Source organism: Arachis hypogaea, chromosome 10, assembly GCF_003086295.3.
Source record: "Arachis hypogaea cultivar Tifrunner chromosome 10, arahy.Tifrunner.gnm2.J5K5, whole genome shotgun sequence".
Classification (NCBI taxonomy): domain Eukaryota; kingdom Viridiplantae; phylum Streptophyta; class Magnoliopsida; order Fabales; family Fabaceae; genus Arachis; species Arachis hypogaea.
The window spans coordinates 115,000,186-115,013,942 of NC_092045.1; the positions used below are offsets into that span (position 1 = coordinate 115,000,186).

The window sequence follows — 13,757 nt, forward strand, 5'->3', positions numbered from 1 at the left end:
AAAGGAAGAGAAACCCAATTTGAAACATAGGAAACTAAGTTAGGATTGGTCAGATTCTCTAATTTGGGAAACAAAATGCAAAGGATATTATTGGTATTTTAAAAAAATGTTGGAGATCTCAATTAAGTACTGTAACCCAATTAGGAGAATATTCTATTTTTTAACAGAATATTCTGTTATTTTAAAAAAATTCATGCTGGTTAAGAAAAAATGACCTAATGCTGGGAACCCACCGACACGTGGCTCTCAACTATAGGCGCATTCGGTCATTCTCGTACGCCGTTTTGCACTTGATTCTAATTGGATGACTGGAATGGACTGCATTTTCTTTTCGGTCTTTGTTCTTCGAGAAAAAGCGAGAGTCAATTTTCTCATATTATTTTCCCGAGAAAACCCTAACCAGCTGAATGAGCTATCACATTTGCACTCATTGACTCCATTGACGCCACAGCAGCAAGCAATCCGTTGTAGCAGGTAACTCTTATGCGCATTCTCTTTTCTTTGATCCGTCTTTTTTTCTTCTGTAGCCTATGATTGGATTCAACGATGGAGCTTCTCTTTATATTATTTCACTTTTGCGATTACGTTTCTCTGTGTTTGGACTTTGAAGTGAAAATGCAAAATCTCTTTAGGACTCGCTATTCAAATTTATAATGTGTTTCATTGCTTGCTTCAGTGTGTAATTTCATGATTTTACTTTTTTCTATATTCAATAGGTGAACGGTGAGCATTTAGGACCAGAATGATTGAATGTTGGTTGTTGATTAATAAATTACTGTTTGAATTTGTATTGTAATAAATAATTGAGTTCATATTTAAACAGCGTAATTACAGAATATTAGGCTTTAATGAAGCCTTTTCGCCAATGAGGTTTTCTTTTCTAGGATTTACGAGGAAAGTTCATTTTGAAAATTAAGCTTATTTTGTTTGGTACACAAGTTAATAATAGATTTACTTGGGATTTGATTACTCATCCATTTGGTCAGTTAATTTGTTGCATTTCATTCTAATTTTTGAAATGGCAAAAATATGCACGTGCTGCTCTATGATTCTCTGCACTCTACTATTTCTTCTTGTTTTCCAATTGAATCAAAGTATTTTCTGGAAAGTTTTCTCTGCTTTCATTATAATTCATAATTGTAAGAACGGGTGTTTACAATACAATTAATTCATTCGAAAAGGACTTGGCTTCCTTGTTGTTGGTCCCCTTCCTTCAAATTAACACCACATGATTTAAACATCTGAACCATTTTCGACTACAATTTTACCATCTTCTCAAAATCCTCCTAAACTTGCCTCACATTTGACGAGGCAAACCCATCATTTTCGTCGTGGTTGTGGTTGTGGTTGTGGCTGTGGCTGAGGCTCAAAGTTCTTTGGCGCGCAGCGAGCCAGCTAGATGGCATGTTGCCACGTGAGTTAGAACGTCATCTTGATATAGGCACGTGACTTTTCGACGTAGAAGAAAGCTAGGTCAAATGTTAGAGCCGTACCAGGCTCTAGCAAACCTTACCATCTACGTAGAATAGCATCCACCTTTTTTAAGTGCATCTTCTAATTGTTTAATAAAATCAAGTATACATTTGAAATTGAAATTGAAATTCTATACTATAATACATTACAATTTCAGTTATGATTCTGGTATCGAAACTGACTTTTATAGTGTGAACCTATGAATGCACATTTGTTACAATGTCACTTTCTTTTATAGACTTATAGTAGTTTATTATTTTTTAGCGTATAAATATAAGTCATTAGTGCATTAATTAAACCAATCATTATTAGTGCATTAATCAAACCAGTCATCGAAAATTAATTATCAATATAGTAGATATATCAACAATTAATGAAGGATAAATTTTGTCTGATTTCTTTTTGTCTTCTTAGCATTAATCGGTATATAAGAGCATAAATATATATTAAGATTATTATTTAAAGAAAAAAAGATAAATTATCCTTAATTTTTTTGTTTGCAGGCATTTAATCTTAATAATTTAAAAATACATTTAAGTTTTTCTGACTTTTTTAAAATTTGGACATGTAGATCTCTAAGTCTAATTTGTCCAATTTTAGTCGCATTTAATTTTTTCGTTGTGTAATGAATATGATAGATTGATGTGTCTAAATTTAAAAAAGTTCAGAATTTAAATATATTTTCAAATTTACTTTTTGCCAACCTAGCATTATGTATCATTTTTAATAAATGAGTAAATTTTGAGATATTAAAATAAAATGAAAGTGGATTTTGATTTTCTTAATGGTGAGTTATATAAACTTATAGAATAACTCGATGGAGCCAATGAGCTGAAAACATCATCTTCTGAAAATTAAATACACATAACAATCGTGTTGCCCCCATCTTTTGTTTGTTTGAATATTCTAAGGGTATCATAATTACTGCAGATAGAGAAGCTACGAAACCATACATACACCAATCACCAGTGGCTGGGTTCTTCACTTCCACACATTTGGTCTTAAAGTCACGGTTTATGTGCAGTTCTTTCATTTATTCGGTCACCGCCACAATTAATTTATAGTCAATTATCGAGTATTGACTTGGTCAACATCTATCAATCTATATGTAAATCCTCAAGTGTCTCATCAAACACAATTTGCTACAACAATAAAAATGATTTAATCATGAAATGATGGAAACGAAGCTCACTACTACTATCCTTGGATTCTTCTTGCTGAGCTTCTTCATCTGCTTCACCACAACAAGAGCACAATCATACCACTACGTTGGAGATGACTGCAAAAACTCGACGGAAGAATCTCTAACAAGTGGATTCAAAACCAACCTCAGCAGCGTCCTCTCATGGCTTTCCTCTGATGCTGCCACAAGCAAGGGATACAACCACACCGCCATCGGAACCGCCACTGGCGATGCCGTCTATGGCCTCTATGACTGCCGGTACCGACTCCCCTTCTATAAACAATCTTTCTTCGGTTGCGTGCATTATTTGCCGTGCTGGTTTATATTGTTTTTATTTTTAATAATTTTTTTAATTTTATGAAAAATAAAATAAAAATAGAAGGTAAAAACAGAAAAAAAAATTTCTTGATTTTATTTTTTTTATAAAATTCAGAACATAAAAAATACTGACAATAAAAATAGAGAATCAAAACACAAGCTAAATGTATTCTAATTTTTTTATTTTTATTTAGAAATATATATATTAATAAATTAAAATTAAATATCATCTTCTACTTTCAAACAAATGTTATACTCTTGTGTAATTTTCAATTCTGATCAACTAAAAAAAAAGTTAAATAAATCATTATATATATTATGATTTATAATTCTCAATTGATGCAGTACTTACTATTAAACACAATATATTTATAAATATCTATATATAAGAAAAACATTAAACTATCAAATTATTCATTCGTGTATATATAATTATATATTAAATAAATGTGTAAAATAATATATTTATTTATATTAATTATTTTTTATTATTATTAAAATTGTTTTACACTTGGTGGTAGAGGTGACGTGACAGGCACCTTCTGCCAGTTTTGCGTGTTCGAAGCAGCTTCAGACATTGTTCGGCGCTGTCCAAACAGATCATCAGCAGTGATATGGTATAACTACTGCATACTCAGATACTCCAACCATGACTTCTTTGGTAACCTTACAATAACCCCATCATGGCAATTTCCTGGGACCAAGAACACCACCAACAGCACACAAGAACTCCAGAAAGCAGAGACTTACATGCAGAGCTTGATCAAGAATGCTACTGTGGAGACCAACTTGCTGTATGCAATGGGTGAGTTCAATTCTGGTGGTTCATCAGGGGAAAGGTATGGGTTCGTGCAGTGTAGTAGGGACCTTACTAGTGATCAGTGTAGGCAGTGTTTGAATGCTATGTTGGATCAAGTTCCTAAATGCTGTGCTACAAAAGTTGGATGGCAAGTTGGAGCTCCAAGTTGTTTGATCAAGTATGATGATTTTATGTTCTACAAGATTACTACCAGTCAAGGACCTTCTCCATCATTCAATTCAGGTAAATTCTGAGTTTTATTTGCATTTTTATTTTTTATTTTAAAATTTTATATATAAAAAATAGAAATTAATTTTTGCACAATTTTAAAAAGATTTTAATTAGGGATTGGACCAATTTTTTTCAATTAATATCAATCGATTTTATTTTAAATTTTAAACTCTAAATTTATATTTTAATTTTTTAATTTCTAATATTATATTCTAAATTTTAAAAAAAATTAAAAATATAATTTTACAAATAAAAAATAATAAATGTTGGTTTGTTACAAATTAGTTAATTTTTTTATACTTATTCTTTTAAAAAATAAAAAATAAAAGCCTAAATCAATTTTGCTTGTTTCTAGGATTTTCTTTTTTTTCACTTTTTTTTTATTTAAATAAATTTTTTTTATTTTTTCTTTATTTATTTTCTTTTCATCCAAATAATATACATATAATTCTAATTTTGCTTCTATTTTTTTTCACTCATTTTCTTTTCTCTTATTTTTTTCCTTTCATTTTCATAGAATTTGGGATTTGGTAGGCATTAATTTAAAACAGCTTGCTTTTTTAAGTTTGAAATTAATCAAATTATCCTGATTCCTGTCATCTATTTATTTTTAATGTGTAGCTGATATGGTTATGGCCGGTAAAGAGCTCTCTCATCAGCCATCAACTTAAATAAATGTACGTTTCTAGAATACATATTATTAAATGAATACAATTTTTGTGAAAAGGAAATAAAATCTAAGTTTTAACTTTTAATATGTTCATTATATCATTATTAAAAGTATTCAAATTTTTTTATTAATAATAATCTTAATAAAAGCCTGCTATACATATAAGTCTTTATGGTTTACAAGTCTTACAAGTTGGCACAAACCCGACAAAATATACACGCATTACACTCTCATATTCAAGAGTAAATACACACACGTTATTTAACCACTTTTTGTTTCCAAAGCGCACTACTCACCATGCATTATGAACAACTCTTCTTCTTCCTCCATGAAAACGAGTTTCTTGTCAAATTTGTTCGATCTCCTTCTTGCGTTCTCTCTTCGCTTTTTCATTCGTTTTTTTCGATTTTCATGGTTTCTGAAATCAAGTTTTGAAATCGTTTTGAAGATAACGGAACTTCAGAAATACACCCAAAGGATTATAGAAATACACCCAAATGGTTACAGGAATTCACCCAAACGGTTACAGAAATACACTTAGATTACAGAAATACACCCAAAGGATTACAGAAATACACCCAAATGGTTACAGGAATTCACCCAAACGGTTACAGAAATACACCTAAAGGATTACAGAAATACACCCAAAGGATTTAAGAAATACACCAAAAATTCATTGAAGTACACCTTATGCATAATTCAGAATTCTTCTTCTTTTTTTCTCCTTTTCTTATTTCATATTCTCATAATTCTTTTTGGGAGGAAAAAATCAAACAAAGAAGAAAAGAATACATAATGTTGCAAAATCAAAAGAAGAACGAGGAGAAACACGACGATGAAGATGAAACACTTCAAAAATGATTTCAGAACTTGATGTAAAAAAATAATGGAAATCGAGAGTAACGAAGAAAGAGATCGAGAGTAACAAAGAAAGAGAACAAAGAGAAAATCACATGAATGAAGAAAGAGAAAGAGAAAGCAAGAAATTCGAAAAAAGAAACAGAATCCTTTCAAAAATTAAAAATCTGTTAGAGACGCGTTTGAGCATAATATCAATTAAAAGACTTATAAAACTTGTATAACAGAATCATTTGTATGTAGAGATTAATTCTCTTAATATATATATAAAAAACATATATTTTTTCATGTATAAAAAAGAAAACATATTTTTAACTAAACCTTGAAATTTATCATTTATGAGAAGAAATAATAATGGATCCAGTTACATTCGCCATTAGGCCTGACCTATTTAATTAAGGTCCGTTTCATATTTAATAAGAAATGGACCCGTGCATGCAAGTGTCAAGAGTTATCTCGTTAGTACGTTAGTATCGGGGATTCGAATCCCACTTTGTGCATGTAGTAATCTATTGGCTAACGACAAATCCTTAAATGAAACTCAGTATCGTGACGAATTAGTTTTTAACCTATCGGGTTAAGAAATACCGTGGAAAATCAAACAAAAAAAAAAGAAATGGACCCGTACTTTTAATATTTTTGTTAAAAAAATCATTTAATAGTATACACCCAAAGCCTAGTTTTAGTAGTCTTGTTTTGCAATATGTGTATCCGAGTTTAAAATTTAGGTGAGGTTAATTATAGATAGAAATTTTTAATATTAGATGTGTGAGTGTGTAATGTGAATAAGTATAATATATAATGCTTATAGTTAAAGGTTGTCCAAGCCAAACATATAATAAAAAAATATCTCCTATATCCGGCTTGTTTATTAATTGTGTTGTTGGGGATCACTTATTCGAAGGCAGCAAAAGAAATAAATAAATAAATAAATAAAAGTAGAAGTTAATCATTATCCTGTACTTAAATATAAGTAATTTTTTTAATAAAGTAAAAAATATAGTCATACTTATTATATTTGGATTGAAAATTATATTACAGTTTCATTTTTTTTTAAAATAATGATTTAATATCATTTATATATTAATATTAATATAAAATAATTTAACCATCTAATAAATAAAATTTAATTATTTATTTTAATGATATTAATTAATAGTTCAAAATAATGATATTCAACATTTTAATAAAAATATCTTGTATAATGTACAGATGCTAATTATTATCTAGTAGTAAAATGTTATAATTTAAAAAAATTAAAGAAAAATCTTAAAAAGAAAAAAAAATACTTATTTTTATTTTAATTTATTTTTTCTTTTTCTTTTTCTTTTTTCTTTTTTCTTTTTTTCCAATCAAGAAGCACAAATAACAACGGTATTATTGCAGGCAATAACAAGGGTACAAGTAAGACAAAAACCTTGATAATCATCATAGTGAGTGTGTTGGTGGCATTAGTTCTACTAAGTTGTGGCATCTACTTCTTATGGAGGAAGAATCAATCAAATCATGGTAATAACTAACACTATTCAAGTTCTCTAACCTCATTTCAATAAACATTATAAACTCATATCATAAACTTTTTATCTGTAGATGCATTATTGTCAGAGACCACTCCTATATCAATACATTATAACCCTTATCAAGGTCAAGGAGACGATTCATTGAATGCTGACCTTCCTACAATCCCTCTATTTTGGATTCGACAGAACACTAATAACTTTTCAGATTCTTGCAAATTAGGGGAAGGTGGATTTGGTCCTGTTTATAAGGTATCACTGAATATTTCAATGTGGAAACCAAGCTCTATATGCATATAATTTATTAATTTAATTTTGATACCCTATCAGAGTAAAATAGTTATACACGTGCATCCAATCAGTAACGCCACATCAGTAAAAATACTCAAATAACTACCTTTTATTTTAATTTTGTGAGTGATAATTGAAAAGAACGGATGTGATTGCATGACTGTATAAAACGCTTTACACTGTCAGTGTATCAAAATTAAACTCATAATTAGAAACTTAATTTATTCAAAACAAATTCATAAGTACTCATTTGTGTGTTTACTCTTTTACTTTTACTAATTGTGCAATCATTGCAATGACTTTTGTACTGGATTTTTCTTTCTTTGCAAAATCTATATTTAGGGAAGCTTACAAGATGGGACAGAAGTTGCCATCAAAAGACTCTCAAAAACATCTGGCCAAGGTTTAGATGAGTTCAAGAATGAAGTAATCTTCATAGCCAAACTACAACATAGGAACCTTGTGAGACTGTTGGGTTGTTGTGTTGAGGAAAATGAAAAGCTGCTTATATACGAGTACATGTCCAATTCAAGCCTTGCCCTTCATCTATTCGGTAAGTATTAAAGTAATGATAAGTAGTTGAGAGTTAGTAGTTAGTAGATTAATATTTATGAAATTAGTTAATAATATCCCTATAAATAACGTGACTCTTGTATTATGTCAAAATAACTTCAATACATATTTATCATTTCCTTTAATTCTGTCTCTATTTTCCTTGTTAGTAAGTTTTGTTACTATAGAACCTCGTGCCTTTAAAATTTTACTTTTAATTCAATTTTCTCTTAGTTGCTGATATTGAATGATACAATATAAAAACACTCTTTTATGTAACTTCTCTCTTTTTTTTTTAATATGTATTTCATTACATAAGTAATTTTGTTAAGAAACATTTCTTATCTTGTTGTCAGACGTGGAAAAACGAAAGCAACTAAGTTGGAAGGTTCGAATGAATATTATCAAAGGAATCGCACGAGGACTTCTGTACCTTCATGAAGATTCTAGACTTAAAATAATTCATAGAGATATGAAAGCTAGTAATGTTCTACTTGATCAAGATATGAATCCAAAAATATCAGATTTTGGATTAGCAAGGACATTTGAAAAAGGCCAGAATGAAGAAAACACTAGAAGAGTTATGGGCACCTAGTATGTCATATTAATGTCTTTTCTTTTGTGTGTGTATATATTATATATATGTGTTTTTACATGGTTTCTATTTTGGCAAGACTAACAATATTCTATTGATTTTTTAAACAGCGGATATATGGCTCCAGAATATGCTATGGAAGGGTTATATTCCGTAAAATCAGACGTTTTTAGTTTTGGAGTTCTTTTACTAGAAATCATTGCTGGCAAAAGGAACAGTGGATTCTATCTTTCAGATCATGGTCAAAGTCTTCTTGTATATGTTAGTTTTCTTAATTCCACTGTAGTATTTTAAAATAAATTGCTATTACAAAACATATGAGCATATCTGTTTAAATTTTACTATATATATTAATATCCATAATTTTTGTGCAGAGTTGGAAACTATGGTGTGAAGGAGAATGTTTAGAGTTAGTAGATCCTATATTAGAAAATACATACATAAGAAGTGAAGTTATAAGGTGTATTCATATTGGTTTGCTGTGTGTACAAGAAGATGCAATAGATCGACCAACAATGTCTACAGTGGTTGTTATGCTAGCAAGTGAGACAATGACACTTCCTAATCCTAATCATCCTGCATTTTCAGTTGGAAGAAAGTTCGGTAAAGAAGACGAGTCAACGTCAAAGACTTCTAAAGATAATATCTCTGTCAATGAAGTATCAATGTCAAATATTTTTCCTAGATAAGTAGTATATACAACATTATAAAAACTGTTTTAGAATTGCTTGATGTACAAGTAATTGCGTCAACATAGTTGAACCATTCTTGTTTTAACTGAGTGTTGTAGTTCAATTATTAAAGATATGCAATCTGCTCATCATGCAAATATATTATAATTTCTCTTAGATTATATGTGTTTATGGATTAAGCTATACCACAAGCAATGTAACCAATATTTTGATGTTTTGGCACCGATACTTAAGAGTAGTTGATGATGGGATAGAAGTTAATTTTATTGTTGTTAATAGAAAAATGTTTGGGTTAATAAACCAAAATGCTAGATCTTTTCTCAAATTAAAGAATAAGAATATGAAGCAATTTTTATTATTATGTAAAATCTGATGACTGGTATGGTTTTGTTCTTGAAAAAAGAATTTTAGAATATTTTTGAGTTGTAACCAGTGTCTATTTCCTCCATTATTAGTAGCTCTTGGATTTTTCTTCGGTGGACACCTTTAAAAATAACTGTGATGTTAGCTATTCTGGTAATGGTGCTCAGATTGGTTTTATCTGTATTAGCAAAGATTGAAAAGGAATGTGACAAAAGACTGTTTGGAAACAATTGAGATTCATGGTATTTTGCAAGGAGAATTTTTATTTGCTATTTGAAAAGGTATTTTTTAGCATGGTACTCGAAACAAAAAGATATTATATGTGAGACAGACTATGTGGAGGCTTTTATTATTGTCAATTATTTTTAGGATTACTTTGATTTTATTGATCATTTGGTGTTGAAAATCCGAGATATCATGTTTTAAAAATAGTGTGCTTAACTTTGGTTGATATTGAAAAATACGAATAGTAGCAGATATCATGTCAAAAATTACAATGAGGACCCTTTCTTCTCAAAAGAAACTTCCATCCTCTTAGAAAAAATTTAAGAATAATATTTAGTGCATTTCTTAAACAACTTTTTTTTTGTTTTTGTTTCTTAGTTATTATTTGTTTTCTTTCCCGTCACAAAAATAATCACATTTATCATATTTTTTAGATATTTTTGTCAATAATATAATATTTGAGAAATTTACATATTTAAAACATTTCGAAGAATATATTAAGCAATTACAACTTTTCTTCCAAATGTTTTACATATTTACATATTTTGCGTCTTGTATTTTAAAAAATTGTAATTGCGTAACGTTTTCTTTCAAATGTTTTAAACATGTAAATTATCCAAAATACTTTAAATATTATTTTAGAATAAAAATATTATTTAAGCACTAAATTTTTTTACCTTAATAATTAATTTTAACCGTTAATTTTATTATACACATATCGCAATACTTTTAAAATTTACAAAAGAAAAAATTCATGCTAGTTAAGAAAAATTTTTACTCTCTATAGTGACCTAATGCTGGGAACCCCACCGACACGTGGCTCTCAACTATAGGCGCATTCGGTCATTCTCGTACGCCGTTTTGCACTTGATTCTGATTGCATGACTGGAATGGACTGCATTTTCTTTTCGGTCTTTGTTCTTCGAGAAAAAGCGAGAATCAATTTTCTCATATTATTTTCCCGAGAAAACCCTAACCAGCTGAATGAGCTATCACATTTGCACTCATTGACTCCATTGACGCCACCGCAGCAAGCAATCCGTCGTAGCAGGTAACTCTTATGCGCATTCTCTTTTCTTTGATCCGTCTTTTTTTTTTTTTTTTTCTGTAGCCTATGATTGGATTCAACAATGGAGCTTCTCTTTATATTATTTCACTTTTCGCGATTACGTTTCTCTGTGTTTGGACTTTGAAGTGAAAGTGCGAAATCTCTTTAGGACTCGCTATTCAAATTTATAATGTGTTTCATTGCTTGCTTCAGTGTGTAATTTCATGATTTTACTTTTTTCTATATTCAATAGGTGAACGGTGAGCATTAAGGACCAGAATGATTGAATGTTGGTTGTTGATTAATAAATTACTGTTTGAATTTGCATTGTAATAAATAATTGAGTTCATATTTAAACAGCCTAATAACAGAATATTAGGCTTTAATGAATCTTTTTCGCCAATGAGGTTTTCTTTTCTAGGATTTATGAGGAAAGTTCATTTTGAAAATTAAGCTTATTTTGTTTGGTACACAAGTTAATAATAGATTTACTTGGGATTTGATTACTCATCCATTTGGTCAGTTAATTTGTTGCATTTCATTCTAATTTTTGAAATGGCGAAAATATGCACCTGCTGCATTCTATGATTCTCTGCATTCTGTACTTATTTCTTCTTGTTTTCCAATTGAATATTTTCTGGAAAGTTTTCTCTGCTTTCATCATAATTCATAATTGTTGGTTTAGTGTTGGTCTTTGATTGTCGGAGCATTTTGAGGACTTGCTCATTGAAGAAGCAAATTGATGCTGAAGCTCATGCTGTTCATGTTTGACTTGCAGAGCTTAGTTTGGTTGCTTCCTTCAAAAGGCATGTGACGTGAGCACAAGTTTAAAAACGGTGTGATAACATACCATGTGAAATAGAAAGTTCTAGACATAATTAGGCACAAGAGAAAAACTACAGCAAACATTTTTTAGGGCCCTTGTCATATCAAAGATATCATGCACCATTGAAACAAAACACATGTAGGCTATAGGGGCCATAAGCCTGCCTTTCAAAACCTTTGGAGAATAGAGATTATCTTATAGCTGTGATGCTTCCGTCCAACTAAATGCACTAAAGTATGCAAGAAGTGGACAGATTCCACATGAAGTGATAATTAAGATAGTTTCTTCAGAAAGAATCCACAACTATTCCAAAACACACCATAAAAGCTGTGGCACGGGTAGTGATAAGCACACTAGTGCTTGTTTTATTTTTCAACCACTTATTTACCTCTTTCATTGCAAAGACTTTTGTTGATTAAACGATTCATTTTATAGCTAAGTCAATGGAGATAGACTATTAAATTAAATATTTTTAGTGTCATGAACCAAGAAGAAGTTGGATGATGAATTGATGATGGATACATATTATATTGAACAACATTTCAAATCTTTATTGTCTTTATGTAGAAATGGAGCAGTATGATCTGCAAAGACAAAGAAAGGATATGAAAAACAAAGGAAGAAATGTTGTGTGGTCAATTGCAATGGATAAGTGTCTGATTGAAGCCTTGGCTGTTCAGGCAAAACGTGGGAACAAAATTGATAAATGTTTCAATGAAAATGCCTATACCTCTGCCTGTGTGGCTGTGAACGCTCAATTCAACATGAATTTGAATAATCAGAAAGTGATTAACCGCCTAAAAACAATTAAAAAAAGATATAAAGTAATAAAAGATATGCTAAGTCATGATGGTTTCTGGTGGAATCCAAATACGAAGATGATTGAATGTGACAGTGATGAGCTCTGGAAGAAATATATCGCTGTAAGTTTTCTTTCATCTTTCTCTCTCTTAGTGTTTATAAATCAAGCATAAATACCTAATTTGGTGTTCTCTCTCCGGTTCAATTGACAGGCACGTCCTGATGCAAGAGGGTTCCATGGAAAGCAGATAGAGATGTACGATGAACTGAAAATTGTTTGTGGAAATTACCAAGCCCCTAGTCGTTGGGCTAGGATAAAGGATGGAAGCCAGCTAATGGATATGAAGAATGGTGTGGATGAGTCACCTTCCTTTGTTTCTCCCAGTTCAGAAGATATGAGTGAGACAGATGGAACTGAATCATACTCCACCCTTCCACCAGAATATTGCCCGATGCCAGATGGATTTCAAGAGCCTCCAGTGGCGCAGCCACAGAGACAGCAGCAAAAACGTCCTCGTACCTCAGAGGATGCCCTTCAGGATGCATTGATGACAGTGGCAGCGAGCATCAGGCGACTAGCTGATGCTATGGAACGAAACAAATGCTCAGTTGATGCGACTGAGCTATTAGAGGCTGTGATGGAGATAGATGGGTTGGAAGAAGGTAAACAGATGTATGCGTTTGAATACTTAAATGCTGATCCGGTTAAAGCCAGAGCCTTCATGACATACAATTCTAGAATGAGAAAGATATATCTCTTTAAATTGTTCTGGTGGTGGAGATGAGGGTGACCGAATTTCTTGGAAGTTTTAGGTGTATAGAACTATAGATTATTGCGTGGGGATTTAGATAAATGGATGTTTTTGTTTTATGTATTGTAAGGAGAGTGTATATATTCATTCTAAAAATCATTGATAGATATAGCAAAATGTCAGGGATGTTAACAAAATGATTCAATGTTGGATTGATTTGGACCAATTCTGAGGGACCACTAGCAAGGAATGTTTGAAGAACAATTTCTTTGTATCTGGTTTCTTTTGTTTTGTTTCAGAGTCTTAATGCTAATTCTCTTCTGAAAAGTGGTCCTGTCCTTTCTCCATAAATGGTGAAGCCTAATGTTGGTAGGGAAAAAAACTGACTAACTATCCCAAGAGCCAAAAGTTGAATGCAAACGCAAAGGATTGTTGCTTTGCGCAAAAGAGAACGATGTTGACGATGAATAGTTGAGATAAATGATATAATTCGATGGAGTGTTATATTATTTATATGTCCTAAAATTCTCTCCTCTTTTATTGTTGAGATATCAATAAATTTA

The 13,757-nt window shown here is 30.8% G+C and overlaps 2 protein-coding genes across 5 annotated transcripts; both read left to right on the forward strand.

The window, feature by feature from the left end:
* The first annotated feature begins 310 nt into the window (after positions 1 to 310).
* LOC112716936 (cysteine-rich receptor-like protein kinase 10) lies at positions 311 to 9,340 on the forward strand. 3 transcript variants are annotated; one of them, XM_025769000.3, is made up of 9 exons: positions 311 to 474; positions 2,404 to 2,914; positions 3,496 to 4,016; positions 6,919 to 7,041; positions 7,123 to 7,301; positions 7,683 to 7,893; positions 8,249 to 8,486; positions 8,598 to 8,748; positions 8,862 to 9,340. In XM_025769000.3, the coding sequence occupies exons 2-9, from the start codon at positions 2,646 to 2,648 to the stop codon at positions 9,174 to 9,176; spliced, it is 2,007 nt and encodes a 668-aa protein (XP_025624785.1). In that variant the 5' UTR covers positions 311 to 474; positions 2,404 to 2,645; the 3' UTR covers positions 9,177 to 9,340. The 3 variants fall into 3 exon arrangements, with proteins under 3 accessions (XP_025624785.1, XP_072061657.1, XP_072061658.1); XM_072205557.1 differs by lacking the exon at positions 311 to 474 and adding an exon at positions 4,626 to 4,681 and having other exon boundaries at positions 2,457 to 2,914; XM_072205556.1 differs by lacking the exon at positions 311 to 474 and having other exon boundaries at positions 2,304 to 2,914.
* A 791-nt stretch (positions 9,341 to 10,131) lies between these two features.
* LOC112716938 (uncharacterized) lies at positions 10,132 to 13,521 on the forward strand. Of its 2 annotated transcripts, none has more exons than XM_025769003.2 (3): positions 10,132 to 10,818; positions 12,209 to 12,564; positions 12,655 to 13,521. In XM_025769003.2, the coding sequence occupies exons 2-3, from the start codon at positions 12,211 to 12,213 to the stop codon at positions 13,225 to 13,227; spliced, it is 927 nt and encodes a 308-aa protein (XP_025624788.1). In that variant the 5' UTR covers positions 10,132 to 10,818; positions 12,209 to 12,210; the 3' UTR covers positions 13,228 to 13,521. The 2 variants fall into 2 exon arrangements, with proteins under 2 accessions (XP_025624788.1, XP_025624787.1); XM_025769002.2 differs by having other exon boundaries at positions 10,664 to 10,818; positions 11,594 to 12,564.
* The last annotated feature ends 236 nt before the right edge of the window (positions 13,522 to 13,757 follow it).

Excerpts from the sequence above, each read along its gene's own strand:
- LOC112716936 (XM_025769000.3), top strand. The coding sequence starts at position 2,646 with ATGATGGAAACGAAGCTCACTACTACTATCCTTGGATTCTTCTTGCTG. Across the intron at positions 7,042-7,122 it reads GAAGAATCAATCAAATCATG|ATGCATTATTGTCAGAGACC; the intron begins GTAATAACTAAC and ends TTTTATCTGTAG. Across the intron at positions 7,894-8,248 it reads CCTTGCCCTTCATCTATTCG|ACGTGGAAAAACGAAAGCAA; the intron begins GTAAGTATTAAA and ends TCTTGTTGTCAG.
- LOC112716938 (XM_025769003.2), top strand. The coding sequence starts at position 12,211 with ATGGAGCAGTATGATCTGCAAAGACAAAGAAAGGATATGAAAAACAAA. Across the intron at positions 12,565-12,654 it reads TCTGGAAGAAATATATCGCT|GCACGTCCTGATGCAAGAGG; the intron begins GTAAGTTTTCTT and ends TTCAATTGACAG.